Source organism: Octodon degus, unplaced genomic scaffold (assembly GCF_000260255.1).
Source record: "Octodon degus isolate 3935 unplaced genomic scaffold, OctDeg1.0 scaffold00146, whole genome shotgun sequence".
In the NCBI taxonomy this organism is placed as follows: Eukaryota; Metazoa; Chordata; class Mammalia; order Rodentia; family Octodontidae; genus Octodon; species Octodon degus.
Genome location: NW_004524722.1, coordinates 2,252,226 through 2,266,919, shown reverse-complemented (window position 1 = coordinate 2,266,919; position 14,694 = coordinate 2,252,226). Strand labels below are relative to the sequence as shown.

At 39.7% G+C, this 14,694-nt stretch overlaps 2 protein-coding genes across 3 annotated transcripts in view; one reads left to right on the top strand and one right to left on the bottom strand.

Annotated features, from left to right (window-relative positions):
• Positions 1 to 3,129, top strand: part of Atg16l2 (autophagy related 16 like 2) — a 29,647-nt gene extending 26,518 nt beyond the window's left edge. Inside the window, exon 18 of the mRNA XM_023702162.1 lies at positions 3,064 to 3,129. Coding sequence (XP_023557930.1) covers positions 3,064 to 3,121 — 58 coding nt within the window. The 3' untranslated portion in view covers positions 3,122 to 3,129. The remainder of the gene's footprint in view (positions 1 to 3,063) is intronic.
• Positions 1 to 14,694, bottom strand: part of Fchsd2 (FCH and double SH3 domains 2) — a 350,373-nt gene that overhangs the window by 6,173 nt on the left and 329,506 nt on the right. For both annotated transcript variants that reach the window (XM_004641933.2, XM_023702160.1), the window contains one exon: positions 10,685 to 10,819. In XM_004641933.2, the coding sequence (XP_004641990.1) occupies positions 10,685 to 10,819 (135 nt within the window). The remainder of the gene's footprint in view (positions 1 to 10,684; positions 10,820 to 14,694) is intronic.

The following is a 14,694-nucleotide window of genomic DNA, read 5'->3' as shown; positions in this document are numbered from 1 at the left end:
TGGACAAAATTATAAAGGTTAGATAAGGAGCAGATGTGAGTTGGCTGTAACAAAAACCGGGGACCAAATATTGAAATGATTTTGAGAAACAAAAAATTTTAATGTTGTAAAACTATCATAATGAGGTGAAGTTTTACTTTAAAAAACTGAACAAAATAAAACTGCAACAGAAACTGGATCCTCAAAAGGCCATCAGGTTCAGTGAAGAGAGCACCATAATGGAAGGAGAGGACCCGGGTCGGAGCTCCAGCTTATGGACGTACTGTAAATTACTCAATTTGACGCCTCCATCCCTTCCAAATGACAATCCTGCCATTCTCTGGAGGATGGGAGAGTCAAAATGGGATAAATAAGCACAGAACCATGATGACTTGGGAAGTGTAGGCAGAGGAGAAGGCACTGAAATGAAACTACCAGAGGGCTACCATGGAAGTAATGCTGTGGAGAAAAAAAACAAAAAAAACAAAAAAAAACTATGTATGTGGATTGGATGGTAGCTTGAGCAGTGCCTATACCTGATCTAGAACTGCTGTAAAACAGTGGCTAAAAGAAGAAAATTTTGGGAAAGGGATGACTGAGATCAGTCAAGGACTGGATTATGATTCAACTTCAGTGTAGAGTTTGGGCCAATCCCCCGTGGCTGCTTCTCTACAAGCTGTGTTTTATTACTCTGACGGCACCAGCCACCAGATCTGAGGAAGCTCTTCAGCAGCTCCACACTGCTTTGCCTCCTAAAGGGCCTCACCTGTCACATACAACAGGCAGGGGCTTGCTGGCATCTTCTGGGTCTCCAGTAAAATAGCCTTAAAATTTTTCTGTAAGTCCTAAGGTCAATTAAAACTATCAAGTGAAACTACAGTTTTTGAAAACTCCAATGGGAACGTGTAAGATATCTCCCAATTATACAAGCAAAAAGAAGGAAAGAAAGTCACTTCCTAAGACCCATTTGTTACTGCATGAATATTAAAACATTTCATCAGAACCTAAAATTCTGGATATTTCCATGGCTTTTTCAAACAAAAAAAAGGACTGTATTGAAAATGGATCACTAAGACCAACCAGAGAATACTCCAGGGAACAAATTTTAAGTAAATCACTTGTGATCTAAAAACATGAGGGGAAAATACCACTCTTCATATAGCTTTTCCACTGGAATTTCTTTGTTACTCTTTGACCACACTGCCTTGAATATACTAGCAAAATGCACCCTGGTAATAAAGACGTACTCCAAATTACACGGCAGGACTTACAGTATCAAACAACTAGAATTAATGTGTGTTGAGAGCAAAGCAGGTGGGACCAGAACACCTTTCAATGTTGCTGCCTCCATGAGACAGTCACAAGGTCCTTGTACACTGTGCGTTGTTCAGCAGAAGCAGGCACCTGTGAGGTTGTGCTGGTCCTCTGCACTGATGACCACAGTTCCACTTAACAAGGCTGATCTTTGCCTGGAGAGCAAGACCTACAGATTTGGGCCCTGGGGCCTCAAGGTGCTCTGGACCAGCACATTCTTCCCCGTTCACTGAGGACACTGTACTCTTCCTTGTCTTTTTTTTTTTTTTTTCTTCTTCTTTTTTCTTTTCTCTTCCTTGTTTTTATCCCTCTACTGAGCTGGTCCTTCAGTCTGGCATGCTCTGCTCTGTCCTCCCCATCTGATGAGTAAGTCAGATTATTGCTAGATAAACCCAGCTTCAGTCTGCTTCTGTGTGCCTTTGAGTTTCAGTTTTTTCCTATTATATGTAAACTCTACAAAGGCAGTGTCTGTTTTGATCAATGCTGCATTCTAGAGTCTAGAAAAGGGAACAGAACTGTGATAGATGATTTGTTTGATAATATCTTCCTTACAGGGTTATTAAAAAGTTTACAAATAAAAAATAGTAGCTATTATTGATATTAATGATTTGTAGTCCAGCTCATATATTTCCCCAGACCATTCATAAGTTAGTTGCTTCCTCTTCCTTTGGTTGCTACCCAGCTTTGTGCAGCCCTCTAACGTTGACTACAGTGGCATTCTAGTTGCTTGTCCTGTGAGCTCCCTGCTAGAACGACTTAGTTAAGACAGAGACTATTTCTTCTCACGCATACGACAGGTAGCAACTGGTCAGTAAATGGCTATTAAATATACACATTTTTTTTTTGCCTCCTATATACACATCTCCTATGTCCTAGTATCCAGTGACAGAATCTATTTCCATCTATGTCCCTCCAATTTCCTGTATTTTCTTTAAAGCAATATGATTTTCCAGATTTCAAAAATAATCTATGGGTTGGTGAGATGGCTCAGTGGTCTAAGGCACCTACTTAGAACAAGCTTAGCAAAGCACAGGGACCGTGGTTCGATCCCCCAGCACCACATGCCAGCCAGCCCCGTCCCCTGGTGGGCTGAGCTGGCCACACACACACACACACACACACACACACTAAATAAATAAATAAACTTAAAAAAATGATCTATGTTCATTGTAGAAAAGCTGGAAAACATGCATAATTGACATATAGAAGGTACATAAAATTTGACACCCTTTAAAAAATTTATCATTATCCTTCTTCCTTGCCAGGGAGATGGCTCAGTGGAATAAGCGCTTCCCTGGCAAGCGCAAGAGCCTGAGTTCAATCCCTGGTTCAGGGAAAAAAAAAAAAAAAAAAAAAATCAGGTGATTATCCTTCTTCCTACATAAAAATTCTTAGTAATGTAAACATCATTCATAACAATATTATGTTATTGTTATATTATATGAATAGCTAATTTATTTCCTTCTGGATGGCCAATGTCATCGTATTATACAGTATAGTAGGAAGATGATTTTTTTTTTTTTTTGCAATGCTAAGGATTGAATCAAGGGCCTGGCTCATATTTGATAAGTGCTTTACCTACTGCTTAGCTAAACTCTCATCCCTAAAAGAAATGTTCTATATTGTGGTTTATTTCCTTAGGGTGGATACTAATAGGACTGAAAGTTTTTTTTAACTTTTTAAAAAAGTTATGACCATTCTTAAGGCTCCTGAAGTATTTAATCTAACCATTAAATACAGTGTTTCTTTGTTTTTGTCACATCAATCTAGGCTTTCTTTGTTGTTCTACAACAGTGTTGTCAAACCTATAGCATGTGCGTTGCAGTGAGCTGTTTGTATCACCAGAAGTGCCAAAAGGTTTGTTATCACTGACAGACCACAAGAATCATGCTGAGGGTTAATCTCTATTTTTTTTTTTTTGCTGAACCAAGGATTGAACTCAGGCCTTTGCACTTGCCAGGGCAGTGCTTATTCCACTGAGCCATCTCCCTGGCCCCAATCTCTATTTTTTTTTTTTTGAGTGTTTCTCCCTATGCTGCCCAGGCTGGCTTCCAACTCTTAGGCTCAAGGGATTTTCTCCTCAACCTCCTGAGTAGCTGGGACTATGCATGTATGCCACTGTGCCCAGCTAATCTCTCTTTATTCCAATCTGTTCCCCATAGGATGTCTACCATGTGTTTCCAACCTGAGGCCCACAGACTGCTTGTCCTCTTTTCAAAATAATTGTTTTTTTCTTTTTCTGGAGGGTGGTTCAGACGGGGTCTTGCTATGTACTACTATTCAGGCTGGTCTTAAACTCATGGTGATCTTCCTGTCTTAGCCTCCCAAGTGTTAGGATGGCAGGCACTTGATGTTATAATTTAAAAAATACATAAAAATAACTTTTGTTACTTATATAGTAACTATATTGTATATTTTTGTATGAGATCCAAAACAAGTCCTCTTCACTTGGTGAGGCCCAGGCAAGCTAAACATTTGGACACATCTGGTTCTATATCATGACCAGGGTTACCTTTATTTTTGTTTTGTTTTGTTTGCTTTTTGATATAGGGTCTTGCTATGTAGTTCAGGCTGGTTCTGAATTCATTATGTAGCCAGGTTTGTCTTAAACTCATGGCAATCCTCCTGCCTCATCCTCCTAAAATGCTGGGATTACAGGCATGTGCCACCATTCCGAGGGTTATCTTCTTAGAAGTCCAATCTTTTTTTAGGACAGCTAGTGGCTCTTCCAAGCCAGGAAAAAAAACATCCTTATGAGGCTGATAGACCAGCCCCTTTACTGTCTGGCAGCAAACACTGTGAAGCCTGTCCTCCCTCTTGGTACTCCCATAGCACTGAAAGTAACTTGTCCCAAACATCTTGCACTGTTATCTCACTGTCTCTATATCTGCTGTTCTTTGCTTAGAAGGCTCCTCCTCCTCCCTACCTACTTACTGTATCTAGAAAGGTATTATTTATAATCTAATTTAAATGCTTCCTCATCTGTGAAATTCCTCTCAAATATCGTCAGTAGAATTAGTGACATTACTTTACTAAAAATCTTTTCATACGTGTTACATTTTTCAGATTAATATTTATTCTAAGACTATCCATTCCTGGAAGGTAGGGATAATGTCGTGTTCATTTTTGTCTTCTAAAAGTTATCACATAGTGGTTTAATGATTAACTACACAGATGTGTATGTTCTGGTTAACCACAGGGACACATCTAGGCTAAGCCAATGGAGTGAATACTGAATGAATGTGAGCTGTTTAAAATCATGTTGCTTTCATGGATTTTCAGTAGGGAGCCAAAGAAATTTGAAAAAAGTAAGATTCAGTTTGGCTGGTAATAAGAACTATACAGTTAGGCACTGCATAACATTTGATCAGATACCTAGGGTTCTGCATTTAAGGACATTAAATTTTAATTCTGGAACTTTTAAGTAAATATAACAATGAGAGATGACATCAGATAACATTATCAACCCTAGTCTTATAATACTTGTATCAGTTAGGGTTTTACTAGACGAACAGATATAACACAAGACTTATAAATGTGTAAGAAATTATAAGATTGGCTTATGATGGTTAGCCATAGAGTCGGACGAGGAAGCGTGCAGAGTCTGCATGCTGGAGACTGAAGGATTTAGTCTAAGGTCTGGACCTCACTGTAGTGTTCTGTAGGCCGACGGGTCTGCAGCAACAGAAGGCTGAGAAGGCTAGAGGATTTCAGGCATAGGTGAAGAGTCTGTGCTAGAAGCCAGGAGACAATGTCTAGGCTGACTGCAAAGACTGGGGCTCCCAATGCTGTTTTTTAAAAAATGTTTCTATATCTTTTAAGTGATAAGTCACTCTGGGTGGGGCCTCCACGCCTCATGGTGTGAAATTGCTGAGCTGATTTAATAAAGCTTTTTTTTTTTTTGGTGGAACCGGGGATTGAACTCAGGCCCTTGTGCTTGCCAGGCAAGCGCTTATTCTACTGAGCTATCTCCCTGGCCCCTAATTAAGCTTTTAATCTCTCAAGTTGATACAATGTGTCAACCATTACAACACTCTATAAAACTTTTCAAATTTCTTAAGTGATTTCAAATTTTAAGGAGATTATCAAAGCAATGTGCACTGGAAAAAAATTTCTAAGCCTTTTAGAAAACAAGAAATGCTATGAATTTAAATATAATAAAAGGGTTTTTTTTTTATTTAAAAAAAGCCTGGAAACTACTGACATTGAGGCATAAATACTACCAACTTATGGGTACAGACAGTGGTGGGAGTGAAGCTCCCCAGATTAAGGTGATTGCTATCTCTTAGTGTTATCCTTTCCTACTGCTATTTCCATCCAAAGGTGAGCCAGAGGAGGAGTTTGCTCCTGTCTTCCTTATATCGCTCATTTAGTCATTCTACAATTACTTTTTGAAGACCTCCTGTGCATCAGGCGTTGCTCCAGGTGCTCAATAGACTTAGAAGAGGTACATGGACATAAAGTTTCTGTGACCTCAGTGGCAGCCAGACAGCACATACAAGAAATATGAAAGCAAGCAAGGTTAAGTTTGGCTAGTATCAGTAATAAGAACTAATAGTGGGCCAGGGAGATAACTCAGTAGAATAAGCACTTGCCTGGCAAACTCAAGGTCCTGGCAAACTCAAGTTTAATCCCCAGTACTGGAAAAAAAAAAAAAAAAGAACTAATAGTAATAAGTTACTCATTGCATAATGAGTTACTTATTACTGCAGGTTTATCTTCACTGGTAGACCACAGGAATCATGCTAAGGGTTAAAATTAATATCTGCTATTTATTTATTTGAGAGAATCTTTCCCTATGAGGTACTAATTTTCTTCCTATTCAGTAATAAGTTACTGCTTGAGTCAGTCAGTAAGAGATTACATATATGCAGTGATCCTATAGATTATAATGGATTATAATGGAGGTGAAAAATTCCTATAACCTAATGACATTATGATCATCTGGACACTGCAGCATAACATATCACTCACATATTTATGAAGATGCTGACATAAAAAACTTACTGGGCTGTAAAAGTACAGCACATAGAAGTAGGCACTGTATATAGTATTGATAATGATAATAAATGACTGGTGCTAGTTTATCTATTTACTATAGTATACTTACTATTTTTTATTTTAAAAATGTGTTTTATAAAAAATGTGTTTTCTTAACTATTGAGATGTTATAAACATCTATTATAAAATAACTAGAATAAAGATGAGTTTAAATAATGTAATACCTCATTAGCTTTTACAATTAAAGATAGGGGCTGGTGAGATGGCTCAGTGGTCTAAAGCACCTACTTAGAACAAGCTTAGCAAAGCACAGGGACCGCGGTTCAATCCCCCAGCACCACATGCCAGCCAGCCCTGCCCCCTGCTGGGCTGAGCAGGCCACACACACATGCACACACACACAAATAAATAAAAAAAAAAATAAAGATTAATACTTATTATGTGATTTTCTTCCTCTCCCAGACCAAGGAACCATGAGTTTAAGTCAAAATGACCATTTAATTAAATCAACTAAGACCCTAAAAACAGTATTTTCTTCTGTTGAGTTTAATAAAATATTGAGTACAATGGGCATTTATTACAGGTTAAGTGGCAAGGGAGAAAAGATGCAACATTTTAATTTTAGTTGCTGTTTCTCAAGTTACAGAAGCAAGTGATCTATTGAATAAAGACAAAGTAAAATATTCTGTTTCATCCAGTCTTGGATTTTGAAGAGCCCTCTGAGACCATCTAATAGTTCAATTTTTCCTCCTCCTCCTCATCCTGATCCTCCTCCTCTGCCAGGCTGGTTTGGAACTTCAGGGCTCAAGTGATCCTGCCTCAGGGCCCAAGGAGCTGGGACTACAGGTTAAGTTACTTTTTAATTAAAAAAAATCTTTTATTAATTTATTTGGTACAGAGTCTTTCTACATAGCCTGAACTCATAGTGATCCTCCTGACTCAGCCTCCCCAGTGTTGGATTACAGATCTACACCATCACGCCCAGTTCAGGGCTTGCACAGCAGTGGTTCCAGGCTGGTGTGGCATGCAGTACCAGGGATCGAATCCAGGTCCTTGTGCTTGCTAGGCAGGCACTTAGACTGCTGAGCTGTCTCCCCAGCCCTTCTTCTTCTTTTTTTTTTTCTTAACTGAAGTAACAGATCTGCAAGTCCATAAGGTCCTTTCATGGGGGGAGGTCAATTTTCCATGCAATTCCCTTGGCTTTATAAGACAACTGTGATCATTTTTACTTTTCCTATATTATATCTTATGGCAGAATCTCATGTTTACAGAACTCAATGAAGCAGAATATATATATATATATATATTTATATATATATAGCCTGTCACAGGGCACTATTCACTAACCAAACTTTCAGTTATAAAAGAGATAAATGAATAAACTGTGAAAAGGGGTTAACATCTCTGACACTGTCAACCTCCAAGATGAACTGCAGGTAGCATTCAAATGCCATCCAAAGCTGGCATGTGTCTAGGTTCCAAAAGAGCAAAGGCCCAGATACTGGATTCACGTCCTTATCTGATTAGTTGGTGCTCTAACATCTGGTACCTTTCATCACTGAGGCATCCACCAAACAGCTCCCTACTTCAGGTACCAGAAGATCCACAGCAACTGCATGGTGAGGACCATCTTCATTGTTGCTCATGTAGAAAGGTTCAATGCAATTCCCTTGGCTTTAGCATCTTTGGGGCAATTTGAGAGAACAATCATTGCTGTAGCCTTGGAGAGATCCTCCATAACCTGCATGAGATCTTGATGGTTCTCAACAAAAGAAATCTGAGCTGGGGAGACAGCTCAGTGGTCTAAATGCCACCTGGCATTCAAGGACCCAGGTTTTATCCCTAGTACTGCAGGCTGTGTCGGCCCTGGAACCCTGGGTACATTGTACTGGCCACTGAAACCAGGCATGGTGATACATGCATGTAATCCCAGTGCTAGGGAGGCTGAGATAGAAGGATCACTATGAATCTGAGCTGCATAGTGAGACCTTGTACCAAATAAATAAATAAAAGAAAAAAATTTAAAAAACAAACAAAAAAAAGAGATCTGTCAGCTTTGTGATTTTTATTCCAAGCACCTCCTTTTCAGCTTTTTCCTTTTCCTCTGCCTGCAATACAAGCAACATCACTTCTAAACAGAATTGTCCTGAGGAGGTTAAGAAAGAAGGAAATGTTCTTCAGAAACACTGAAGAAATTCTCAATAGGTACCTTTATTTTGCTTGAAGGCTCAATTGAAAAAGCTCTTGTCTCCTTACCAGATGTAATTAGTGGGTTATTGTGGCTTCACTGTGAACTCTCAATAAGGATCCATAATATCCGTCCTACATCTAAGGTGAGGGGATTGTCTCTGGAACTACAGATGATGTCTCTCTTTATATCAGATAGGGAATGCCTTGGAATCACGATTCCCAATAATTTCTATTTTTTCTGTCTTCAGTTCATATTTGGTCTTTGAGATGGACTTTTACAAGCTGCCTTTGAACTTTCCCGAGCCAGTTCTCTGCTGTCAAAGCTTGAATCTGCAATTATTTGAAGGCATTGCAAAGATGACCAGCCATTTACATATAGGGACAAGACTTTCTTCTGAGATCTGATTGAATAAATCTATCCATTATCACACAATGAGAAGGCTGAGACATAGCATGCACACTTGTGTTTATCACTATTTTAGCATGCATCCCTTCTACTTATTAAAAAAGTTTACTAAAGTATGCTGGGTGACTCTATCTTTTCCATCGCTTGTTTGCATAATTGTCTCTTGTATTTGATTTCATTCTATGTTTTATTCATCATGGCTTGAAGAACAAAACAATACACTTCTGCATATGGTGTGCAGTAGGCTGTGCCATCTAGATTTGCATAAGCTGATTCTGTGATGACAACATTACCCAAGTCTGCATTTCTCAGAATGCATTTTCATTGTTAGGTGACATGTTACCATGCAATACATAAAAGAAGACACCAGTATAGAGAGCTGTGACTGAGGAGCTGGCTATCTGTTGATTAGTGGTAACCTTAGGAGGCACTATCTGAGCTAAGTCCAGTGAAGAGGAGTGGCAACCAATTGAGATTTAGGAAAACAATTCTAGGTAGACAGCAAATGCAGAGGTGTGCAGTCAGGAAGGAGCCAGGCACTCTGGCAGCCTGAGAAGCAGCCCGAGTGGCTAATGTGAGCTTAGCGGGTGAGTGGGAGAACCACCTGATATGAAGCTGGAGAGAATGGCTGGAGCCAGATCAGGGCAGACATTACAGATCCCAAGGAAGAGTTTGGATTTTTTTTTTTTTCACATGTGACAGAAAGCTTAAAAAGAGATTTAGGAAAGGGAATAAAATCATCTTATTCTTCAACGGAAATTGTGGCTGTAGAGTAGAAAATGGACTGCTGAGAAGCAAATTATAGACGTGGGAAAATGACAGCTAAAGTTCCCCTCCACTTCTTTTTTTTTACATTTATTTAGTGTGTGTGTGTGTGTGTGTGTGTGTGTGTGGCCAGCTCAGCCCACCAGGGGGCGCGGCTGGCTGGCATGTGGTGCTGGGGGATTGAACCGTGGTCCCTGTGCTTTGCTGAGCTTGTTCCAAGTAGGTGCTTTAGACCACTGAGCCATCTCTCCAGCCCCTCCCCTCCACTTCTAAAGGCATCAAGACAAGAGCCTAGACCACGACAGTAGCACGAGAGCTGATGAAAAGGGAATAGATTCAAGACATTTCAGAGTGGGATCAACAGGACTGGCTGATGGCCTAGACAGGGAGCCAGACACAGAAACCCAGGGAAAGGAACTTCAGTTTACTATATACTGAGTAAAAAGTTAATGGGAAAGCAGGGAAAGGGTAAGAGATTAAGAAACACTATACCAAACCAGTTCTGGAAATTCTGACATCTATTAAGCCAGGATCCTGCTTAATGTGGGGAGCAAGAGTTTTATTAGGCTGAAGAAAGGTAAAGTTTTAAAAACTGTTTTGTAAAACAACTTTCCTTTGATATCAGTTTTAGGGGTCATTGTAATGCCAAACAGGCAGTTGAGACAAAAGTTAGCAGTTCTATTTGTCCAAAAGCTGCAAAATGCCAGGCACTATGGCGAATGCTTTGGTACAAAAGTATTATCTCATTTAATTTTCACATTAACCCTAAAACATGGTCCACATGACATAGGTAAGGCAACTGAGGTTCACAGAGATTAAGGAACCAGTGCAAGGTCATAAAGCTCACAAGCAGAAGAGACAAAAATTTAACCCATCTAATGTCCTAGTTGAAACTCTTTACCATTATACTGTGTTGCCGCTGATAATAACTGAATGCCAATTTTACCCTAAGCACAGCACTAGAGGCTGGACAGATACAGTTACCTCCAAGTTGCTACAATTTAAGCAATAGGTTGGACAAATACAAACCTTGTAGGAATAAACAACTTTGCAGGTGAGTGGATAATTTCTTAAGGTGCCAGAAGGGCTGGAACTACTATCATCAAAAACATCCATGTTGTCTTCGAGCTCTTCTCCTTCTTCTCTCTCAGTATCGGCATTAAGCTAGGAAAAATTAAAGCCATTGGCTAGTTTATTTCAAGAGGATAGCTGAAAACAGGTTGAACACTTAAAATATGATTGTTTCAAAATGTCAATTTACCTGTTTTAGTGCACTAGACATGATTACCTGTTCTCACAATTTTCATGTTATGAATGGATATTTAAAAATAAAAGTAAAAATGTTTTTCAAATATATAAGAAATAATTCCAGTATCCTTTTGGTTTTATCTGTTAAATATTGACAAACACTTCTTATATTTTTAACTGACCACATTAGGAAACATTAAAAAATGTTCCACCAAGGATGTAGAGAAACAGGGTTTCATCTGTGGCTTGTAGACTGTTTTTGTCTTTTTGAGACAGGGTCTCGATATGCAGCTCAGGCTGGTCTTGAGCTCACTTTGTAACCCAGGCTGGTCTTGGACTCAAAACGATCCTCCTGCCTCAGCCTCTCAATTGCTGGGATTACAGGCATGCACCACCACACCCAGCTCAGATAAACAGCACCCATTAAAAATGTTAGGAAACTAAAAGCTCAGAAATAAATCCTCATATATATGGTTAAATTATTTTCAACAAGGGTGTTAACATCATTCGTTGCAGTTTTCCTAAAAAAGTTCCATAAAATTACAGAGGGAGTTCCAGAAGAATAAACTACACTTTTTTTTCTAGTCACATTTGTTGTCACAGTTTCCAAAACTCAAATATTTTCACTTGTACTATTCCTGAAAATTCTTCATGCCGAATGAGGTAACCGTGTGCCTGATCTTAACAGACTCAGATTCTGAGTTTTCATTGGTTTTACTGAGAAAGGTTCTCTCCATGTAGGCTACATTGGCCTTGAACATGCTCAGCAGCCCAGCCTGGCCTTGACTGTGTGATTCTCCTGCCTTGGTATCCCAAGTGTTGAGATTATAGGAGTGTGCCACAATGCCTGGATGATATTGATTTTTTAAAATTTTAGACTTAGGAATCTATTGTTTTTCTTTTTTTTTAATTTTTTTTTTTTTACATTTATTTACTGTGTGTGTGTGTGTGTGTGTGTGTGTGGCCAGCTCAGCCCACCAGGGGGCTGGCTGGCTGGCATGTGGTGCTGGGGGATTGAACCGCGGTCCCTGTGCTTTGCCAAGCTTGTTCTAAGTAGGTGCTTTAGACCACTGAGCCATCTCTCCAGCCCCTCTATTGTTTTTCAACACAATATTATATCCTATTTGATAAAGATCACATTCTAAAAATGGACTTCTTTTTAATAGACTTAGCCTTCTGAGACTAGAGAAAGGTTATAGCTGTTATAAAAATAGAGGCTGAACAAGCTTCTAAACATTTATATGGAATGTTAACATGTATTGTATTTGGCACTGGAAATCAACCAAAACGTGTTATCTTGGTAACACTAGTTGGTACTCTACATTCCTTTTCCTGTTTTCCTATTCTGAGTTCAGTTTTTGACTCTCACGGTATGGAATGAAGAGCTGCGGTGACAGCAGCAGTGCTTGCTGCCATACACATTTGTGCGCTCCAGCAGGTTTCCAAAGCGTATCACCGCAGAAGAACTTCATTTCCCCTTTCCACCCCCTTCACTTAATTGTTACAATATTTTCATGACCCAGCATCTCTAAAATCACATTCTTCCTCTCTCTTAAATGCTCTCTCAACCCTTTTTCTTCCCGTCACTTGACAGAACTTCAATCAAAATGATTACTTATAGCTGTACTGATATTTTTCCTTCCTTAGACATTCTAAAATGCTTACCCTTACTGTAAAGGCGGATAAGAATAATCTTTTTGAGTTAGTTTTGCTGAGAAGCCGTCTTGTACTCAGCAAAAAATCCAATGGGTGTCATCAGATTTGTGCTACTGTCACAAAGTAGCAAGCAGGCCGTGGGCCCTGGGGCTGGCAGACGTAGGTGTGAGTACTGATCATGCCCACTTACTTGCTGTGTGATCCTGGGCATACTATTTAACTTCTCACCTTCAATTATGTTTCCAATAAAGACAATGACATCTTCATGGGGATATTGTAAGAATTAAATAAGGTACTGTTATGATTTATATCTTAATTTCTCCCCCAAAGCCTTAGGTGCTCAGAGGTGGGGCTTGTGGGAGATAGCTGGATCATGAGTGTGTGAGGCTGGATTAAGAGTAGAGGAGAACTTGATCAGTCCAATGACTGGCTTAGCATAGTTCTGGGTGCAGTTAACGAGAAGGCCTATGCTGGGGGTAGGTGGCACCAACCAAATGGTCTGCAGTTTGAATGGAATGAAAAGGGAAAGGAAGGCTTGCTGCTGGCAGCTTCTCACCTGCTAGGTCATGGGTTTTTCTCCCTTTCCATGACCCCTGCTATGCTGCCCTGCCTTGGAGCCACTGACTATGGACCGAAATCTCCACAAACTGTGAGCGAAAATAAACTTTTCCTCTTTTAACTTGAGGGTGTTGGGTATTTCGTCCCAGCAATCAGAAAGTAACTAAGACAGGCATACAGTTACAATCCCCAGTATATACTTGGTACACAGGAGACTTAATAAATCATTTTGTTATTTTTATAAGGCAGAGCGAATCTAGATAAAGAATCTGGTTAATACCCAAAACAGCAAAAGGCAGAAGCTTATAGAATACTGATTAGCAGAACTTGTGAAATCCATGTGGACAAAGAAGTATTCATAGTGAACACTATTCTAAACGACACAAGTAGTTATAAAAGATGATGTTAAAAATATCAGGAAAATGGATTTTTGCTTCAACAATATGAAATATCAGGGGCCAGATTTAAATGTCCTGCCAGAAACAATTAAAAAACTGTTCAAAGCATATTAAAGACCAGTTTTCTTTTCTTTCTTTCTTTTTTTAACGGAGCTGGGGATTGAAGTCAGGCCCTTGTGCTTGCCAGGCAAGTGCTTACTCAACTGAGCTATCCCCCCAGCCCCAAGAACAGTTTTCTACGTACTGGACATCAAGCAATAGTGATCTCTGGTGATAGGAAACAATCTGCCCCCCCCAATACTGTAAAAAGGTTCTAGGCTGAGACCCAAGCAAAGAAATTCAGTATCCCTCTCCACCACCCACCTGCCTAAAATGAGAAGGTGGAACTGAAAACTCAGGAAAGCTACAGGTTGGAGTGCAGACTGCAGAGTAGTGAAAAGAGAAAAGCATGTTGTAGGATATATGCATACCCACATGGCCTAGTTGATTTTTTAAAAAAAAATGTATGTAGTACAGGGTCTACAGGGTCTCACTACATAGATCAGATGCATGGATCCTCCTGTTTTCAGTCTCCCAAGCGCTGGGATTACAGGCTCGTGCCACCATGTCTAGTCTCACTGATTGACTTTTTGCCACAAATATGAAGGCAATTCAATTGAGAAAGAGCACTCTTAAAAATAATGGACAAGTGCGGTGCAGTGGTAGCACATGTGCACTTCTAGCTCTTGGGAGGCTGAGGCAGGAACATCATGAGTTTGAGGCCTGCCTGAGCTACATGGTGAGACCCTGGTAGTACTGGTGATTGAACACATAGCCTTGTGTATGCTAGTCAAATGCCCTATCACTGAGCTATAGTCTTAGGTTTTTTAGTTTTCATTTTGAGACAGGGTTTTGCTAGTCTAGTGTGGCCTTGCATTGGCAATTCTTCTTCCTCAGCTTCCTGCGTAGTTGGGATTTTGAATCTTTTTTTTTTTTTTTTTTCCTCTGATACTCAAAGAGTAACTCAAGCTGGAACATAGATTTAAATATATAACTTAAAACGTTAAAACTTATAGAAAAGAACATGAAAATCTTTATGACCTTGAGTTAGGCAAAGATTGCTTAGGTAGGGACCAAGGAGATGGCTCAGTAGAATAAGTGCTTGCCTGCAAGCTCAAGGGTCTGAGTTCAATCCCTGGT